Here is a 16,581-nt window from a genome sequence, read left to right as displayed (position 1 = left end):
GAAAACTCAGCATTATACATATCCTGTGAGTGACTGTTTTCTTTTGAGTTTGTGGATTATGATATAAAGCTTATTTTAACAAGATGTGTACCTAAATTAATAAGACTGTGCTAAGTCTTTGAAACTTTATTTCAGGTGATAGTTGACCAACTTGGTTTTGACACTCGTGTTACTGTCCTGGGTCACGTTCAGCGTGGTGGCTCTCCATCTGCCTTTGATCGTCTTTTGGTAGGTGTATTACTTGGCCAGTTTTCCTTTATTTTGTGAATTTTGATGGAAATTTGATGATTGCTTTTCCATGTTGTAGAACTTTTTTTTAAAGTATTTTTTGTTTACTTATAGCACACTACCCTCATTTCAGGTTTGCACTATCAGTTGGCCTCCTCTCACAAACCTTTGTATTTCTTTATATGAAATTGATTTGTACTGTATATATTGCAGTATAATCTTCATTATGGTACACAAGATTTTCATGAAAAATTACCTCACCCCATGCACACTCTTGTTGCTACTGAAAAATTTTACAAGCTTATCAATGCAACAGCATCCACATACACTTTCACCCACCTTAGTCTTGTTTGGTTTTTATCATATGTGTGTTCATTACGTGTCGAATCCTATCACTGACCAAGCATTTTATGTAATCCCTACTGAACCAGTCGTTTCTCTACTCCATTATAGGGTTGTCGCATGGGTGCTGAGGCTGTTCTTGCCCTGATGGAAGCCAGTGAAGAGACTGAGCCTTGTGTTATTTCTCTGGATGGTAATCAGGCAGTGCGTGTTCCTTTGATGGGCTGTGTCCTCAAAACACAGGCAGTTGCTCGAGCAATGAAGGTATGGGAGCATTTATTTTTTGGTTGTAAATTCTCCAAATGTAGATACTGAGATGAATTTTTAAGTTTTCATATATGATATTGTTTGCAGTCATTTTTGACATTTTGATAGAAGATAAGATTTTTCATTAGACATTCTTTATGTTTGTATGAATGGAAGGTATGGATGGGCTGCTGAAATGAACAGTTTGATAGTTATGGTAATTTATGTGTCTTTTAAGTTGTGTGGTTTGCGTGCACCATCCATGGCGCTACTGTAGTGCTTCTTATAGTATGGATTGTTAATGGATTAAATGATAATTTTGAGCAGATATAATCATTTTAGATATGTAGGGAGTTATCACCCACTTTCCCTTGGGATTCATGGAGTAAAAATTATACCCAAGTTTCTCCTGCATGTCTTAGGTAGCAACTAATGGATGGGTACAGAAAGCTAGAAACATTCCCCTTTGGTATCATCACTTTCCAAAAATGAACAGAAGAATGTCCAGGTTAAGATGTGTCCTTGAAGGCTCAGGCTTGGATGTCTAAATATTTGTGGGTGAAATCAAGTTGGGAAGAATGGAGAGAAGAGGCTGTGCGTTGTTGCTATCCATGAAACTAAGTTGAAGAAGGTAGAACAGTTCAGGAATGTACAAGGATGTACATTTTACCAAACTCAGTCACCAGCTTCTGCAGTTTCTCACATGAATCAGCCACCATCGCTGTATCATCAGCGAACAACAACTGACTCACTTCCCAAGCTCTCTCATCCACAACAGACTGCATGCTTGCCCCTCTTTCCAAAACTCTTGCATTCACCTCCCTAACAACCCCATCCATAAACAAATTAAACAACCATGAGACATCACACACCCCTGCCGCAAACCTACATTCACTGAGAACCAATCACTTTCCTCTCTTCCTACACGTACACGGGCCAGGTGAGGATATTCCAAAAAAGGCCCAGTCCTCTGTTCTTAACGCTACCTCGCTAACGCAGGAAATGGCAAATAGTTTAAAAGAAAAGAAATATATATATATATATATATATATATATATATATATATATATATATATATATATATATATATATATATATATATATATATATATCAGGCTTGGATGTCTAAATATTTGTGCGTGTTGTAGAAGGCGACTAAAAGGGAAGGGAGCGGGGGCTGGAAATCCTCCCCTCTCGTTTTTTTTTTTCCAAAAGAAGGAACAGAGAAGAGGTCCAGGTGAGGATATTCCCTCAAAGGCCCAGTCCTCTGTTCTTAACGATACCTCGCTATCGCGGGAAATAGCGAATAGTATGAAAAAAAAAAATATATATATGAATAAAGGCAGACAGTGTGAATTGTGTGCATGTGTATATATGTATGTGTCTGTGTGTGTATATATATGTGTACATTGAGATGTATGGGTATGTATATTTGCGTGTGTGGACGTATATGTATATATATGTGTATGGGGGTGGGTTGGGCCATTTCTTTCGTCTGTTTCCTTGCGCTACCTCGCAAACGCGGGAGACAGCGACAAAGCAAAATAAAATAAAAAAATATATATTTTTATTTATTTATTTATTTTGCTCTGTCGCTGTCTCCTGCATTAGCGAGGTAGCGCAAGGAAACAGACGAAAGAATGGCCCAATCCTCCCACATACACATGCATATACATACACATCCACACACGCAACTATACATACCTGTACATCTCAACATATACATATATATACACACACACACACACAGACATATACATATATACACATGCACATAATTCATACTGTCTGCCTTTATTCATTCTCATCGCCACCCTGCTACACATGAGAATAACCACTCCCTCCCCCCAAATGTGCGCGAGGTAGCGCTAGGAAAAGACAACAAAGGCCACTTTCATTCACATTCAGTCTCTAGCTGTCATGTAATAATGCACTGAAACCACAGCTCCCTTTCCACATCCAGGCCCCACAGAACTTTCCATGGTTTACCCCAGACGCTTCACATGCCCTGGTTCAATCCATTGACAGCACGTCAACCCCGGTATACCACATCGTTCCAATTCACTCTATTCCTTGCACGCCTTTCACCCTCCTGCATGCTCAGACCCCGATCACTCTAAATCTTTTTCACTCCATCTTTCCACCTCCAATTTGGTCTCCCACTTCTCGTTCCCTCCACCTCAGACATGCATATCCTCTTTGTTTACCTGTCTTCCCTCATTCTCTCCATGTGTCCAGACCATTTCAACACACTCTCTTCTGTTCTTTCAACCACACTCTTTTTATTACCACACATCTCTCTTACCCTTTCAATACTTACTCAGTCAAACCACCTCACACCACATATTGTCCTCAAAACTTTTCATTTCAAGCACATCCACCCTCCTCTGTATAACCCTATTTATAACCCATGCCTCACAACCATATAGTATTGTTGGAACTACTATTCCTTCAAACATACCCATTTTTGCTCTCCGAAATAATGTTCTCTCCTTCCACACATTCTCCATTGCTCCTAGAACCTTTGTCCCCTCCCCCACCCTGTGACTTACTTTCATTTCCTTGGTTTCTTTCACTGCTAAATCCACTCCCAGATATCTAAAACATTTCACTTCTCCAATTTTTCTCCATTCAAACTTGCATCCCAACTAACTTGTCCCATAACTCTACTGAACCAAATAACCTTGCTCTTATTCACATTTATTCTCACCTTTCTCTCCTTTTACACACTTTTCCAAACTCAGTCACTAACCTCTGCAGTTTCTCATTCGAATCAGCCACCAGAGCTGTGTCATCAGCAAATGACAACTGACTTATTTCCCAGGCCCTGCATATCCCCAACAGACTGCATACTTGCCCCTCTCTCCAAAACTCTTGCATATACCTCCCAAACCATCCCATCCATAAACAAATTAAACAACCATGGGCACATCACACACTTCTTCCGCAGATTGACATTAGGGGGTGCATAAGTCTATTTTTTTTTCTCCCACCAAGTGGGTGTTCTCTCACATGCTCGTAGGATTATATGTTCAGTAGAGAGATCATTTTTTTGCATGTAGAGAGAGTGTTTTTGCATTTCAGAACTTATACTTTTATTCTGTCCACCCATCATTTAGTATGGAAGTACTCTAATTCAGCTTCTTTCATTTGACATAAAGGATCGCAAATGGGATGAAGCTGTCCAGATGCGTGGCAGGAGCTTTGCCCGTAACCTAGAAACCTACAAAATGTTAACAAGGCTTAGGCCTCCAAAAGTATTAGAAGAAGGAAAGGTAAGTTTCATACATCATACCATTGTTAGTCATTTTGATGAGCAGAGAAGGAAAGGTAAGATTCATATATTATGAAATGGGCATTGTTAGTCTTTTAATTATCAACATGTTGAATCCTTTAAAGTTTTAGAGTATATTTATATTATTAATTAATTATTAATTGATTATTAATTAATTATTAATTAGCGCAAGGAATCAGACGAAAGAAATGGCCCAACCCACCCCCATACACATGTATATACATACATGTCCACACATGCAAATATACATACCTATACATCTCAATGTACACATATATATACACACACAGACATATACATATATACACATGTACATAATTCATGCTGTCTCCCGCATTAGTGAGGTAGTGCAAGGAAACAGTCGAAAGAATGGCCCAACCCACCCACATACGCATGTATATACATACACGTCCGCACATGCACATATACATACCTATACATCTCAACGTATACATATATATATACACACAGACATATACATATATACACATGTACACAATTCATACTGTCTGCCCTTATTCATTCCCGTTGCCACCCCGCTACACATGAGATAACAACTTCCTTCCCCCACATGTGCACGAGGTAGCGCTAGGAAAAGACAACAAAGGCCACGATGTTCACACTCAGTCTCTAACTGTCATGTATAATGCACTGAAACCACAGCTCCCTCTCCACATCCAGGCCCCACAGAACTTTCCATGGTTTACCCCAGACGCTTCACATGCCCTGGTTCAATCCATTGATAGCACGTTGACCCCAGTATATCACATCGTTCCAATTCACTCTATTCCTTGCACGCCTTTCACCCCCCTGTATTGTTGACTGGTTGGTAAGGTTATTTAATGTATGTATGACTCATGGTAAGGTGCCAGAGGATTGGCGGAATGCTTGCATAGTGCCATTGTATAAAGGCAAAGGGGATAAAAGTGAGTGCTCAAATTACAGAGGTATAAGTTTGTTGAGTATTCCTGGGAAATTATGTGGGAGGGTATTGATTGAGAGGGTGAAGGTATGTACAGAGCATCAGATTGGGGGAGAGCAGTGTGGTTTCGTAAGTGGTAGAGGATGTGTGGATCAGGTGTTTGCTTTGAAGAATGTATGTGAGAAATACTTAGAAAAGCACATGGATTTGTATGTAGCATTTATGGATCTGGAGAAGGCATATGATAGAGTTGATAGAGATGCTCTGTGGAAGGTATTAAGGATGGTGTGGGAGGCAAGTTGTTAGAAGCAGTAAAAAGTTTTTATCGAGGATGTAAGGTATGTGTACGTGTAGGAAGAGAGGAAAGTGAATGGTTCTCAGTGAATGTAGGTTTGCAGCAGGGGTGTGTGATATCTCCATGGTTGTTTGATTTGTTTATGGATAGGGTTGTTAGGGAGGTGAATGCAAAAGTTTTGGAAAGAGGGGCAAGCATGCAGTCTGTTGTGGATGAGAGAGCTTGGGAAGTGAGTCAGTTGTTGTTCGCTGATGATACAGCGCTGGTGGCTTATTCATTTGAGAAACTGCAGAAGCTGGTGACTGAGTTTGGTAAAGTGTGTGAAAGAAGAAAGGTGAGAGTAAATGTGAATAAGAGCAAGGTTATTAGTTACAGTAAGGTTGAGGGACAAGTCAACTGGGAAGTAAGTTTGAATGGAGAAAAACTGGAGGATGTGAAGTGTTTTAGATATCTAGGAGTGGATTTGGCAGCAGATGGAACCATGGAAGTGGAAGTGAATCATAGGGTGGGAGAGGGGGCGAAAGTTCTGGGAGCGTTGAGAATGTGTGGAAGTCGAGAACATTATCTCTCAGGAGGGTGGATGTGCTGGAAATGAGATGTTTGAGGACAATATATGGTGTGAGGAGGTTTGATTGAGTAAGTAATAATAGGGTAAGAGAGAAGTGTGGTAATAAAAAGAGTGTGGTTGAGAGAGCAGAAGAGGGTGTTTTGAAATGGTTTGGTCAAATGGAGAGAATGAGTGAGGAAAAATTGACCAAGAGGATATATGTGTCAGAGGTGGAGGGAACAAGAAGTGGGAGACCAAATTGGAGGTGGAAAGATGGAGTGAAAAAGATTTTGAATGATCGGGGCCTGAACATGCAGGAGGGTGAAAGGCGTGCAAGGATTAGAGTGAATTGGAACGATGTGGTATACCGGGGTGGACGTGCTGTCAATGGATTGAACCAGGGCATGTGAAGCCTCTGGGGTAAACCATGGAAAGTGCTGTGGGGCCTGGATGTGGAAAGGGAGCTGTGGTTTTGGTGCATTATTACATGACAGCTAGAGACTGAGTGTGAATGAATGTGGCCTTTGTTGTCTTTTCCTAGCGCTACCTCGCACACATGAGGAGGGAGGGGGTTGTTATTTCATGTGTAGCGGGGTGGCAATGGGAATGAATAAAGGCAGACTATGAATTATGTACATGTGTATATATGTATGTGTCTGTGTGTGTATGTATATGTATACGATGAGACGTATAGGTATGTATATGTGCGTGTGTAGACGTGTATGTATATACATGTGTATGTAGGCAGGTTGGGCCATTCTTTCATGTTTCCTTGTGCTACCTTGCTAACGCGGGAGACAGCGACAAAGCAAAATATAATAAATAGAGATATTAAGTAAAAAAACTATTCACCATTTCCCGCGTTAGTGAGGTAGCTTTAAGAACAGAAGACTGAGCCTTTAAGGGAATATATAATATATAATGTGTAAGGTCATTTATCTTCTTTCACTCTTAGATGCACTGATTTAAAAGTTTTTATTTTTCTATTAATGTTTTTTCTGTAACTATATAACTGTGAGGATGCACAGTCCAGAATACACCCTTGTGTTTACCTTGGCAGACAGTAGAGTGGACCACAACTCTTTAAATTTTCTCTGTATTCTTTATGTCATAAATTATAGATTCACCCACAATGTGAGCATGCCAAAGCATTGACACTCCTTCACTCCTTAACTGTTGTTCTGGGGTAGGTGAAGATATTGCTGGACATTTGGATGCCACACAAACCAACATAAACACAGCAGGTTGCAAGAAAATCACATTAGCAAATATACCCAAATTGTGTAAGTAACACAGATCTGCACAAAATGGCAGTAACTGTGAAACCAGCCTCCTGGCTCCACCCAGGACCCATGCTTACTCCACCTGCCAGCCTCACAGAGGTTTTGGTGCACTTTCTACTGTGTTGATGTTCTCTCGCCGGCATTAGTGTGTCGTAAGATTTTGAGCTGTTTTTGTATGGTGAAAGAGGTTCTCTTCTGTTTAACTGCTGGTTTTCGGATAGATGTTGATAGACATACGGATTAGCAAGTAGAATCACATTAGCAGGTATACTCAAACTGTAGTGACTCTGAGATTGACCCGCTGGCAGGAACTGGTGCACTCCACCCAGGACCCATGCTTACTCCATCCGCCTACCCTTACTGAAGTTTAGTGCACTTTTTACTGCAAGCACCCACATAGTAGCGCATTTTGACCGCATAAAAAGAGGGACTGGTAGAAGAAGGTTCCTTGCATAATAGTGATATTGCATATAGTAATCCCACATAGTGGTGCATTTTGACTGCATAAAAAGAGGGACTGGCAGAAGAAGGTTCCTTGCATAATAGTGATATTGCATATAGTAATCCCACATTGAGGAATGGGTGTAGTTGAATTCTGGATATGATAGGCCCAACTGTCATAACGAAGCCTGTCATGGCTTCAAAAATTGTAAAAATTACAAGTCTTTAAGATATGATCCAACCCAGAAAGAATTACCGAGATTGTGGCCCATACACAGGCTAGCTACTGAAAGAGCTTTGTCTAAAATCATCCCAAGTCAAATGAGTTGTTACTCATAGATTATTGTACTGATGGATTATGATAGTTGCTTACTGTAAAGTTTTGGAGAAAGATGAACAAAATATAGCAAGAAATAACCATATATCCTCTCAGAATTGCAAAAAAACAACTATAGTCCTCTCACCTTTCCTTTGTTCTTAGGTAAAATTACAAACTTTTACGATAACTTCCAGATAGCAGATGAGAATCGGGTAGGACACAGAATTTTGATCACTTCAAATCAGAGTGCAACTTGGAAAGTAAGACCTGAATTGATAATTATTTGGAAAATAAAAACAGTATGGTAAAAATATGAATATTTTACATCCATTATAGAAGCAAAGTATACATTGTTATTTTTTGCCAGCTTTGTCAGATAAACCATCAAGTAAGCCCCCCAGTGTTGCGTCATTAGAATTAGTGAGCACTATCATAAAACGGGAAAAATATATTTTGCCTGAAGGCAGCTTTTCAGCTGTTTTCTAATACAGGATTGTTCAGTATTGCCCCTTTTTTTAGTGTCTTCATTTACCTTAGACTTGCTTTTTTATACAAATTATGTTCTTACACTGCAACCATATATTCATAAATGTGATAATGATATATTTCCGTAAATGCTATTTTTAAGAATTTGTTGTGTTTTCTGATTGATGCATTGGCTTGTCATTCTTCCAAAGGTACTGTATTATCTTGTAATGGTGGACTTGACAAGGATTATGTATAGTCTTACTGATGTTTATAAATGTTTTGTGATATTTTGGAATTTCATTATACTTTCTGTATGATTCTTATTTTGTTATAAGTCATTGATTTACCAAATGTATTTGAATGAAGATATCTTTTGAAAATATTTGTCATTTTGATGCTTCTGTATCCTAATTGAGTACTTTCTCTCCCTCATGTATCACCTAGACAGGAATGGTCCGGGTAAGATGACAGACAGCTGTTGGAGTCTTTAGAGAAATTTTTTGTTTAGGATATATTATTGAGTTTCTGTATTAATTACTACTATTTAACGAGTAGTTCTAGCACCACCAGAATAGACTTGTCTACATGTTCACGTATTGTGATACATGATAGTTGTAGCTAAAAGGATATTCAGTTCAGAAGGTGCATTGTGCTAGTGGTTAAGAATGAAAATTTAAATAACAGTTGTTCACATAGATATAAAGTCATCATTTTGGAATGGATGGGACACTATAGCCAGTACATGAGGACTTGTTCTCTTCTAGGTAGCTGTAGCTTATTTGATTAAGGAATGTTAGTTGTACTTTTGTACATAACTCTGCTGTGCTACCATAGTCCCTGTATAATTGAATTCCTTGACTGTGAAGGTTTCCTACCTCTCTTTTTAGGGGAACAGTAAATAGAATAGCCATTATGTTTATAACTAAATGTCACTAATTTTTATATATATATATATATATATATATATATATATATATATATATATATATATATATATATATATATATATATATATATATATATATTTTTTTATACTTTGTCGCTGTCTCCCTTGCGCTACCTCGCAAACGCGGGAGACAGCGACAAAGTATAAAAAAAAAAAAAAAAAAATATATATATATATATATATATATATATATATATATATATATATATATATATATATATATATATATATACACATATAAATACCCTATCCTGAGCCAGGTACCCATTTTATTGACCAAACCCCAAGGGGTTGATGAACAGCTGGGTTGACTGTAGACTGTGCCTTAACCAGGATTTGAACCTATGTGCTCAATCCTGCGCAACCCATGAATACATTCATGGCCAGAAATGCTACCCGCTTCACCACGGGATGTCATAATGTCCTTGTACCATACATGTTTACCTTTTTTTTCCTTACATTTTGTTACGTAAAAATAGTTTGAATGCAAAAAAATAAAATTATGGTTTTAAGGTCTGAGGTTCATGCAGTATGTCAGAGTCTCAAATTTTACTTTACGATGTATTGATATGGTTTTTTATTTTTTAGTTTGGAAAGTATGCTTGCTTTGTTTATGTAATTCCCATGATAGAAAATGGGGAAGAAAGATTTTAGATGTGAAAATGAATGAATGTGTATAAGAAGTTTGCATGAAAGAGTACTTGTCCCAGCACTGAGATATGTATGTGAGACTGAAGTTTATATTGGTCATAGTAGGTAAAAAAGAGGATTAAGACCAGTAGGGATTGATTACTTGAATAGTACATTTGAAATTTAGAAAGTAGGTAAGTTATAGAAAGATGTTTGAAGGATATGTGGTATGAAGATATCATTCGAAAGGCATAGTATGGTTTTTTGAAATGTATGGCTGATGATAAGCTGGTCAGGAAGGTATCTAACAGCATACTGGATGTCCTCATTATATGCAAAGGTTATGTCCCAAAGAAAGTGTACCTGGATTGAAATTGCATACAACAAAAAGCCATATGAATATAGAAAGATAGGGATGCATTCCTTAGGCTGATCTGTGTTGACCTCCAGCCCACTTATATGAATTTCCTGACATTCAAACAATGATTACTTAATTAGATAAAGCATTAACTCTTAAACTACACAGCTGATCATAGAGGACTCTAACCATTGTGCAGAAAATAGAAAAATTCAGAAAAATATGTTTTCCATGTAGAACATACATTTAGAATGAAATGTGTTGATGCAGGTTGGGTTGCCAGTATGCAATGATTTTTTTTCTGGCAGATTTCACTTTCACACATATATATTTTGTTATTATTGTACTTAATCGCTGTTTCTCACATCAGCGAGGTAGTGCCAGGAAACAGATGAAGAATGGCCCATCCACTTATATACTCAAGTGTATACATAAATGCCCATACACGTACATATGCATACATATGCATATCAATGTACACAGACATATACATATATACACATGTACATATTCATATTTGCTTGCCTTCATCCATTTCTGTTGCTACCCTACCTCACAGGAAATAACATCGCTACCCCCTGCTTCAGCGAGGTAGCGCCAGGAAAACAGACAAAAATGGCCATATTCTTTCACACTCAGTCTGTAGCTGTCATGCTTAATATATATATATTTTTCATACGTGATTGCAGTTTACTGCATTAGTGAGGCAGTGCCAGGACACAAAAATAGTGGATGATATTATAGAATATATACATCACAGAATTAGCACAAGTAACACAGATCTACACAGGAGAGTCAACTGTTTGGTATTGAATAATGTCACCTGAAGTGGCAAACTTCCCAGCTGCACCCATAATGCACTGCATGTTACAGCCAAGCAGTGATTAGTAGCTGGGTTTCACTTATCTACTTACAACTACTGTACTCCTTGTTCTTATTTATTGAAAGGGATACATTCTGAAAAGACAAGCGATAATCAGAATTATGATATATGAAACATAATTTCACACTGAAATGCACATAGAAAATCCACATTTCTTATATCTTGATCTGTGCATAAGAAGGAAATTTTCTCATGCATAATAATTTGTTGACAGGATGGAGTCATGTCATAATAGTGAAATCACACACATTGAACCTTGACATATTGAGGACCTCCAGTAGTCAGAGGGACAGGGAGGAGATGTGAACCATAGAAAAGATGGGTTGATGTCTTTAAATAATGTATTAGGGTTAGGAATATTTCAGATGAGGATCATGTGACCATTGGTTCTAGGACTAGGCCAGAAATGTGGAAGAAAGTCTAGAGATGAGAAGGCGATGCTTTATATGTGTGTTTGATTACACTGTAATCAGAATCATTAATTTTTTTTATTCTTCAAGTAAGGTAGTGTTTTGAAATTATCTAAATCCACCATGAATGTACTGAATATGAGATGATGAGCATGCAGAAACATGGACACAGACCTGTCACATCAAGAATAACTAATTCTTCAGTCTTTATAGTTTTTAGTTTGTTTTGTGATGACACTGAACTTTGTATTGAAAAGAACCAGAAAATATTCATAATAGCTTTTATTATCATGAAGGGTGATAATTCTTTTTACATTAGTGACCTCATGTAACACAGTGTTAGTTTGTATTTATGGTACTGCTCCTTACTCATTTTTATTTGTATTTTGTTTAGTCTGATTCAGAGGAATCTGTGGGAGAAGAGGTACTTTTGTGTTAAGATTTTATAATTGTTTTGTAGACTTTTGTAGTGCAGATCTAGTACATTGAACTCAGTTTTATTCATTCAATAGTTTGCAGTACTAAAGGAAATATATATTAATGGGTACCTGATTAAAGATTAAAGAGGTACACAGCTGTTCTCATATTGTTATTGAATGAATATTTCAAGCTTTGGTTTCTAACCCTTCTAATTGGAATGCTTCATGTGCCCACTTCCTTGTTCTTGTAAACAGCTGTAGCTACCACAACAGTAATTGAAGGTGTGCTAAGCTTGGTGCCTTTTAAATGCTTTTGTCCTTAGAATACAGGAGTGAAACAGAAATTTAATGATTCTTTATTCAGTGTCTGTCTAGTATATTAACTTTATGATATAATTTTCTTGTCTTATTATTACTTATTTTGTAATATATGTTTTGAATGATTTTTTTTCTTTGTTTTGCTTTACAGCAACATTTAGTTTTATGATTACATTATTGAGCAGGAGTAAACTACCCATTAGAGAAAGGGTTAACGCATATGAAAGGAGGTATTAGATTTATATAGAATTGAAAATGTAGTATGAAGAGTAAATATACAAGGGCTCAGGGATATTTCCATTTGTCATGAATTGAATGGAAGACTCATGAATACTCGTAAAAGCTTTTGTAATGGAGGTAATAATTAGATGAAAATGGATGGTGTTATGAGTGGTTAAAAGTGTTTGGGTCATGTAATTCATCATTATTTTTTGAAGGCTTTTATGGATGAAGTCAGAGTAGGGTAAGTCCAAAACTTGGGGAGGTACCGGAGAGTAAGTGCATTACAGAGCAAACTTGTGAGTTTTCTAGGGAAATGAGTAGACTCTCTGAAGTATAAGTCTTGGAAAATGATTTAAAGGTGAAGGACTAAGGAATATAGGAGTAATGACTGATAAAGGTAGCAGCAGTGGGAATAATTATGACTGTAATTATATAAGAGAAGAGATAATTAGGAAAGAGAGCATATAGACTAAATGAAAGTAAAGAAATATATTTAGTGACAAGGAATGTATACAAAGGTGTGTGGATGATTCATGGTAAGCATGATATAGCCGTATAGGATGTATTTCATGTTAAGAGATTAAATTTCTGAAGACAATCTGTGTTGTGAGTTGGCTTGTTCAAGTAAGTAATGAAAGAGTAAGAGAGATATGTGAAAATAGGGTTTGGTTGAGAGAGCAGAAGATGGTGTGTTGAAATATTTTGGACATATGGAGAGAATGAAAAAGGAATGGTTGACAAAGAGGATATATGTTTCAGAAGTGGAGGGAACATGGAGAACTGGGAGAGCAAATTAGAGATGGAAGGATGGAGCGAAAAAGATTCTGAGTGATCTGGCATGAATATGCAGGAGGGTGAAAGGTATGCTTGGAATAGAGTGGATTGGAACATTGTGGTATACTGGGGTTAATATGCCTTCAGTGGACTGAACCAGGGCATGTGAAACATCTCGGGTAAACCATGGAAAGGTCTGTGGGACCTTGATGTAGATAGGGAGCTTTGGTTTCAATGCATTACACATGACAGCTAGGGAATGAGTGTGAGTGGAAGTGGCTTTTATTCAGTTGTTTCTTGGCGCTACCTCCCTGACTGGGGCGGCGATTAGGTGTGGGGCTTTCCTATGGGATGGAGTGGCATCAGGAATGGATGAAGGCACACAAGTATGAATATGTACATGTGTATATATGTATATGTATGTGTATGTATATGCACGTATGTATATATAAGTATATGTACATCATTTTGCATCATTTTGTGTGATCGGGGCCTGAACATGCAGGAGGGTGAAAGGAGGGCAAGGAATAGAGTGAATTGGATCGATGTGGTATACCGGGGTTGACGTGCTGTCAGTGGATTGAATCAGGGCATGTGAAGCGTCTGGGGTAAACCATGGAAAGCTGTTTAGGTATGTATATTTGCGTGTGTGGACGTATGCATATACATGTGTATGGGGGTGGGTTGGGCCATTTCTTTCGTCTGTTTCCTTGCGCTACCTCGCAAACGCGGGAGACAGCGGCAAAAAAAAAAAAAAAATGTACATCATTTTGCATATATGTATATACAGTATATACATGTGGATGTGTCTTTCTTTGTCTGTTTTCTGGTTCTTCCTTTTAAATTTGAGAAACATCAGTCAAATACAACAGATGACTTGTTAGGTAAGAATTGGTAAGAATTTGGTTAAAGATTTGAAGAGGAGAGACAGTGCATGAAAGAGATTGAGTGACTGAAGGATGACTTTGATAAATTGGTTGAAGATATAAAGTTGGACAGTGCATTAAAGAGATGGAAAGATATAGTGAATGAAGGCTAGAAATACTTTAAACTAGAATTTACATGAAATGATTTCTGAATGCAGTGAATGAGTTTTATGTGCATATGATGGTAAATATGTGAATGTCCCTCCTGATGACTCATTGCACAGACTGAATTGTCAATATATACTATTAGATAATTTGTAAGGCTGAATTCTCTTGATACACCTGTTTAAACTTAATTGGTCACACAACAAGACATCAGAATACTGACTAATTTTCTTGTTTTATTCTTTTTGTATATAGTTTAACTGTGCTTTTTCTAAGTTCTAGAAATTACATTTTAGGGAATACTGCATTAGTCACAATACATCAATAGAGATGTCTGGACTGCATGTCCCTCACTATCTTGTGCATCAGGCATTGATACAATTCACATAGTTATTTACACATACATATGCATTAAGCAAGGCTTGTCCTCAGCCAGTAGCCTGTAAAGGGTGTAGCACTAAAGACTAAGAAGTGGCATTGGAGATCACTAGTTACGGAGACTTTTTCTTTGGCCATCCCCTTGAGGAAGTACCAGAAAGGAACAGGTGTCAGAGATACAGATAGGCAGACAGACAGACATAAAATGTTTCATTATTTAAAAACATTTTAAGGCTAAATTGAAGCTTTCTACTTGACATGGTACATTATAGAAACAAATACATCCTCACATTTGGATCATTCTTAACATAGGTTTTCTGATCATGTTGCATGCACATAGATGGTAATATTGGTATTGGAATAATGAAACAGTGTTCACATTTATTTTGTGTGAACGGAAACCTTTATTGCTTTCCTTTCATTATTGTAGTTCTGAAGGACACCCATCACTATAAATTTTCTATAATCAGCTTACTCCTTCATTTTTAGTAGATTTTTTTTATGACTTTTAAGCCCATTTCGAATTCTATAATGAAATTAGGATTCTTTAGTGTTTTGTATATTTCATAATGGGATTAGGGTTCTTTGTTTTATTTTTATTTTAGAATTGAATAGCGTTTTTTACTTTCTTGTTCATACAATATTTAAACCATTTCATACCTGTATCGAACTATTGATGTTTCCATCCTGCACGTCCTTTGAAGAGTATCAGCAGCACGTTTTATCCTTGAATCCTTTACTCCATCAGCAAAACACTATTTGGGACAGAGATGACCTTTTGGTGAGTCTTGGCAACTTAAATATAGTTTTATAGGAAAATAGTGATGATATATGAGTTTCTTCTTACATTCGTCTTATATATGGACATAATCTTTCAGTAATATGTAAGGAAATTTTAATACTAGATTAAGGTAAGAATGTTTTATCTGAGAGGCAGGTGGTATTTTTATGCAGTTCATAATGTTTCTTCTTGTTTATTGTTTGATTGTATTATGTTTCTGACTTTTGCATTTGCAGTGTATAAGTATGTTGAATGTCATGTCCTTTTCTCTGTGTTTGGATGATTAAGCTGTCTCAAAGCCTATCAGGTATAACTTAAGTTTTCAGCTGAATTTTGAATGCTTGTTTTCATAGTCTTTTTCATTGATTTCATAGTGCCCATTTTGTATGTACAAACAGGTAGCTCTCTCTCTCTCTCTCTCTCTCTCTCTCTCTCTCTCTCTCTCTCTCTCTCTCTCTCTCTCTCTCTCTCTCTCTCTCTCTCTCTATATATATATATATATATATATATATATATATATATATATATATATATTATTATTATATTTTAATCGCTGTTTCCCCGTGTCGGCAAGGTAGTGCCAGGAAACATATAAAGAATGGCCCATTCATTCATACACTCATATATAACAAGAGGGGAGGATTTCCAACCCCCCACTCCCTCCCCTTTTAGTCACCTTCTACGACACGAAGGGAATATGTGGGAAGTATTCTTTCTCTCCTATCCCCAGGGATAATATATATATATATATATATATATTTTTTCATACTATTTGCCATTTCCCGCGATAGCGAGGTAGCGTTAAGAACAGAGGACTGGGCCTTTGAGGGAATATCTTCACCTGGCCTTCTTCTCTGTTCCTTCTTTTGAAAAATAAAAAAAAAAAAGAGAGGGGAGGATTTCCAGCCCCCCGCTCCCTTCCCTTTTAGTCGCCTTCTACGACACGCAGGGAATACATGGGAAGTATTCTTTCTCCGCTATCCCCATATATATATATATGGAAGCAGAAGTGAATCATAGAGTGGGGGGAGGGGCCAAAAGTTCT

General features: G+C 37.3%; 1 protein-coding gene across 19 annotated transcripts in view; it reads left to right on the top strand.

Annotated features, from left to right (window-relative positions):
* Pfk (ATP-dependent 6-phosphofructokinase) overlaps positions 1–16,581 on the top strand; it is a 94,782-nt gene that overhangs the window by 51,894 nt on the left and 26,307 nt on the right. For 10 of the 19 annotated variants that reach the window (XM_071686318.1, XM_071686328.1, XM_071686334.1 and 7 more), the window contains 5 exons: positions 136–228; positions 682–834; positions 3,978–4,091; positions 8,831–8,845; positions 15,504–15,536. In XM_071686318.1, coding sequence (XP_071542419.1) covers positions 136–228; positions 682–834; positions 3,978–4,091; positions 8,831–8,845; positions 15,504–15,536 — 408 coding nt within the window. Of the gene's footprint in view, positions 1–135; positions 229–681; positions 835–3,977; positions 4,092–8,830; positions 8,846–12,007; positions 12,038–15,503; positions 15,537–16,581 lie in introns of all 19 variants that reach the window. The other 9 variants (XM_071686326.1, XM_071686331.1, XM_071686322.1 and 6 more) reach the window with 3 other exon arrangements.

The sequence above is a fragment of the Panulirus ornatus genome, chromosome 42, assembly GCF_036320965.1.
Source record: "Panulirus ornatus isolate Po-2019 chromosome 42, ASM3632096v1, whole genome shotgun sequence".
Taxonomy (NCBI): Eukaryota; Metazoa; Arthropoda; class Malacostraca; order Decapoda; family Palinuridae; genus Panulirus; species Panulirus ornatus.
Note: the sequence above shows the minus strand (reverse complement) of the source record. Positions and strands in the feature narration are given on the sequence as shown.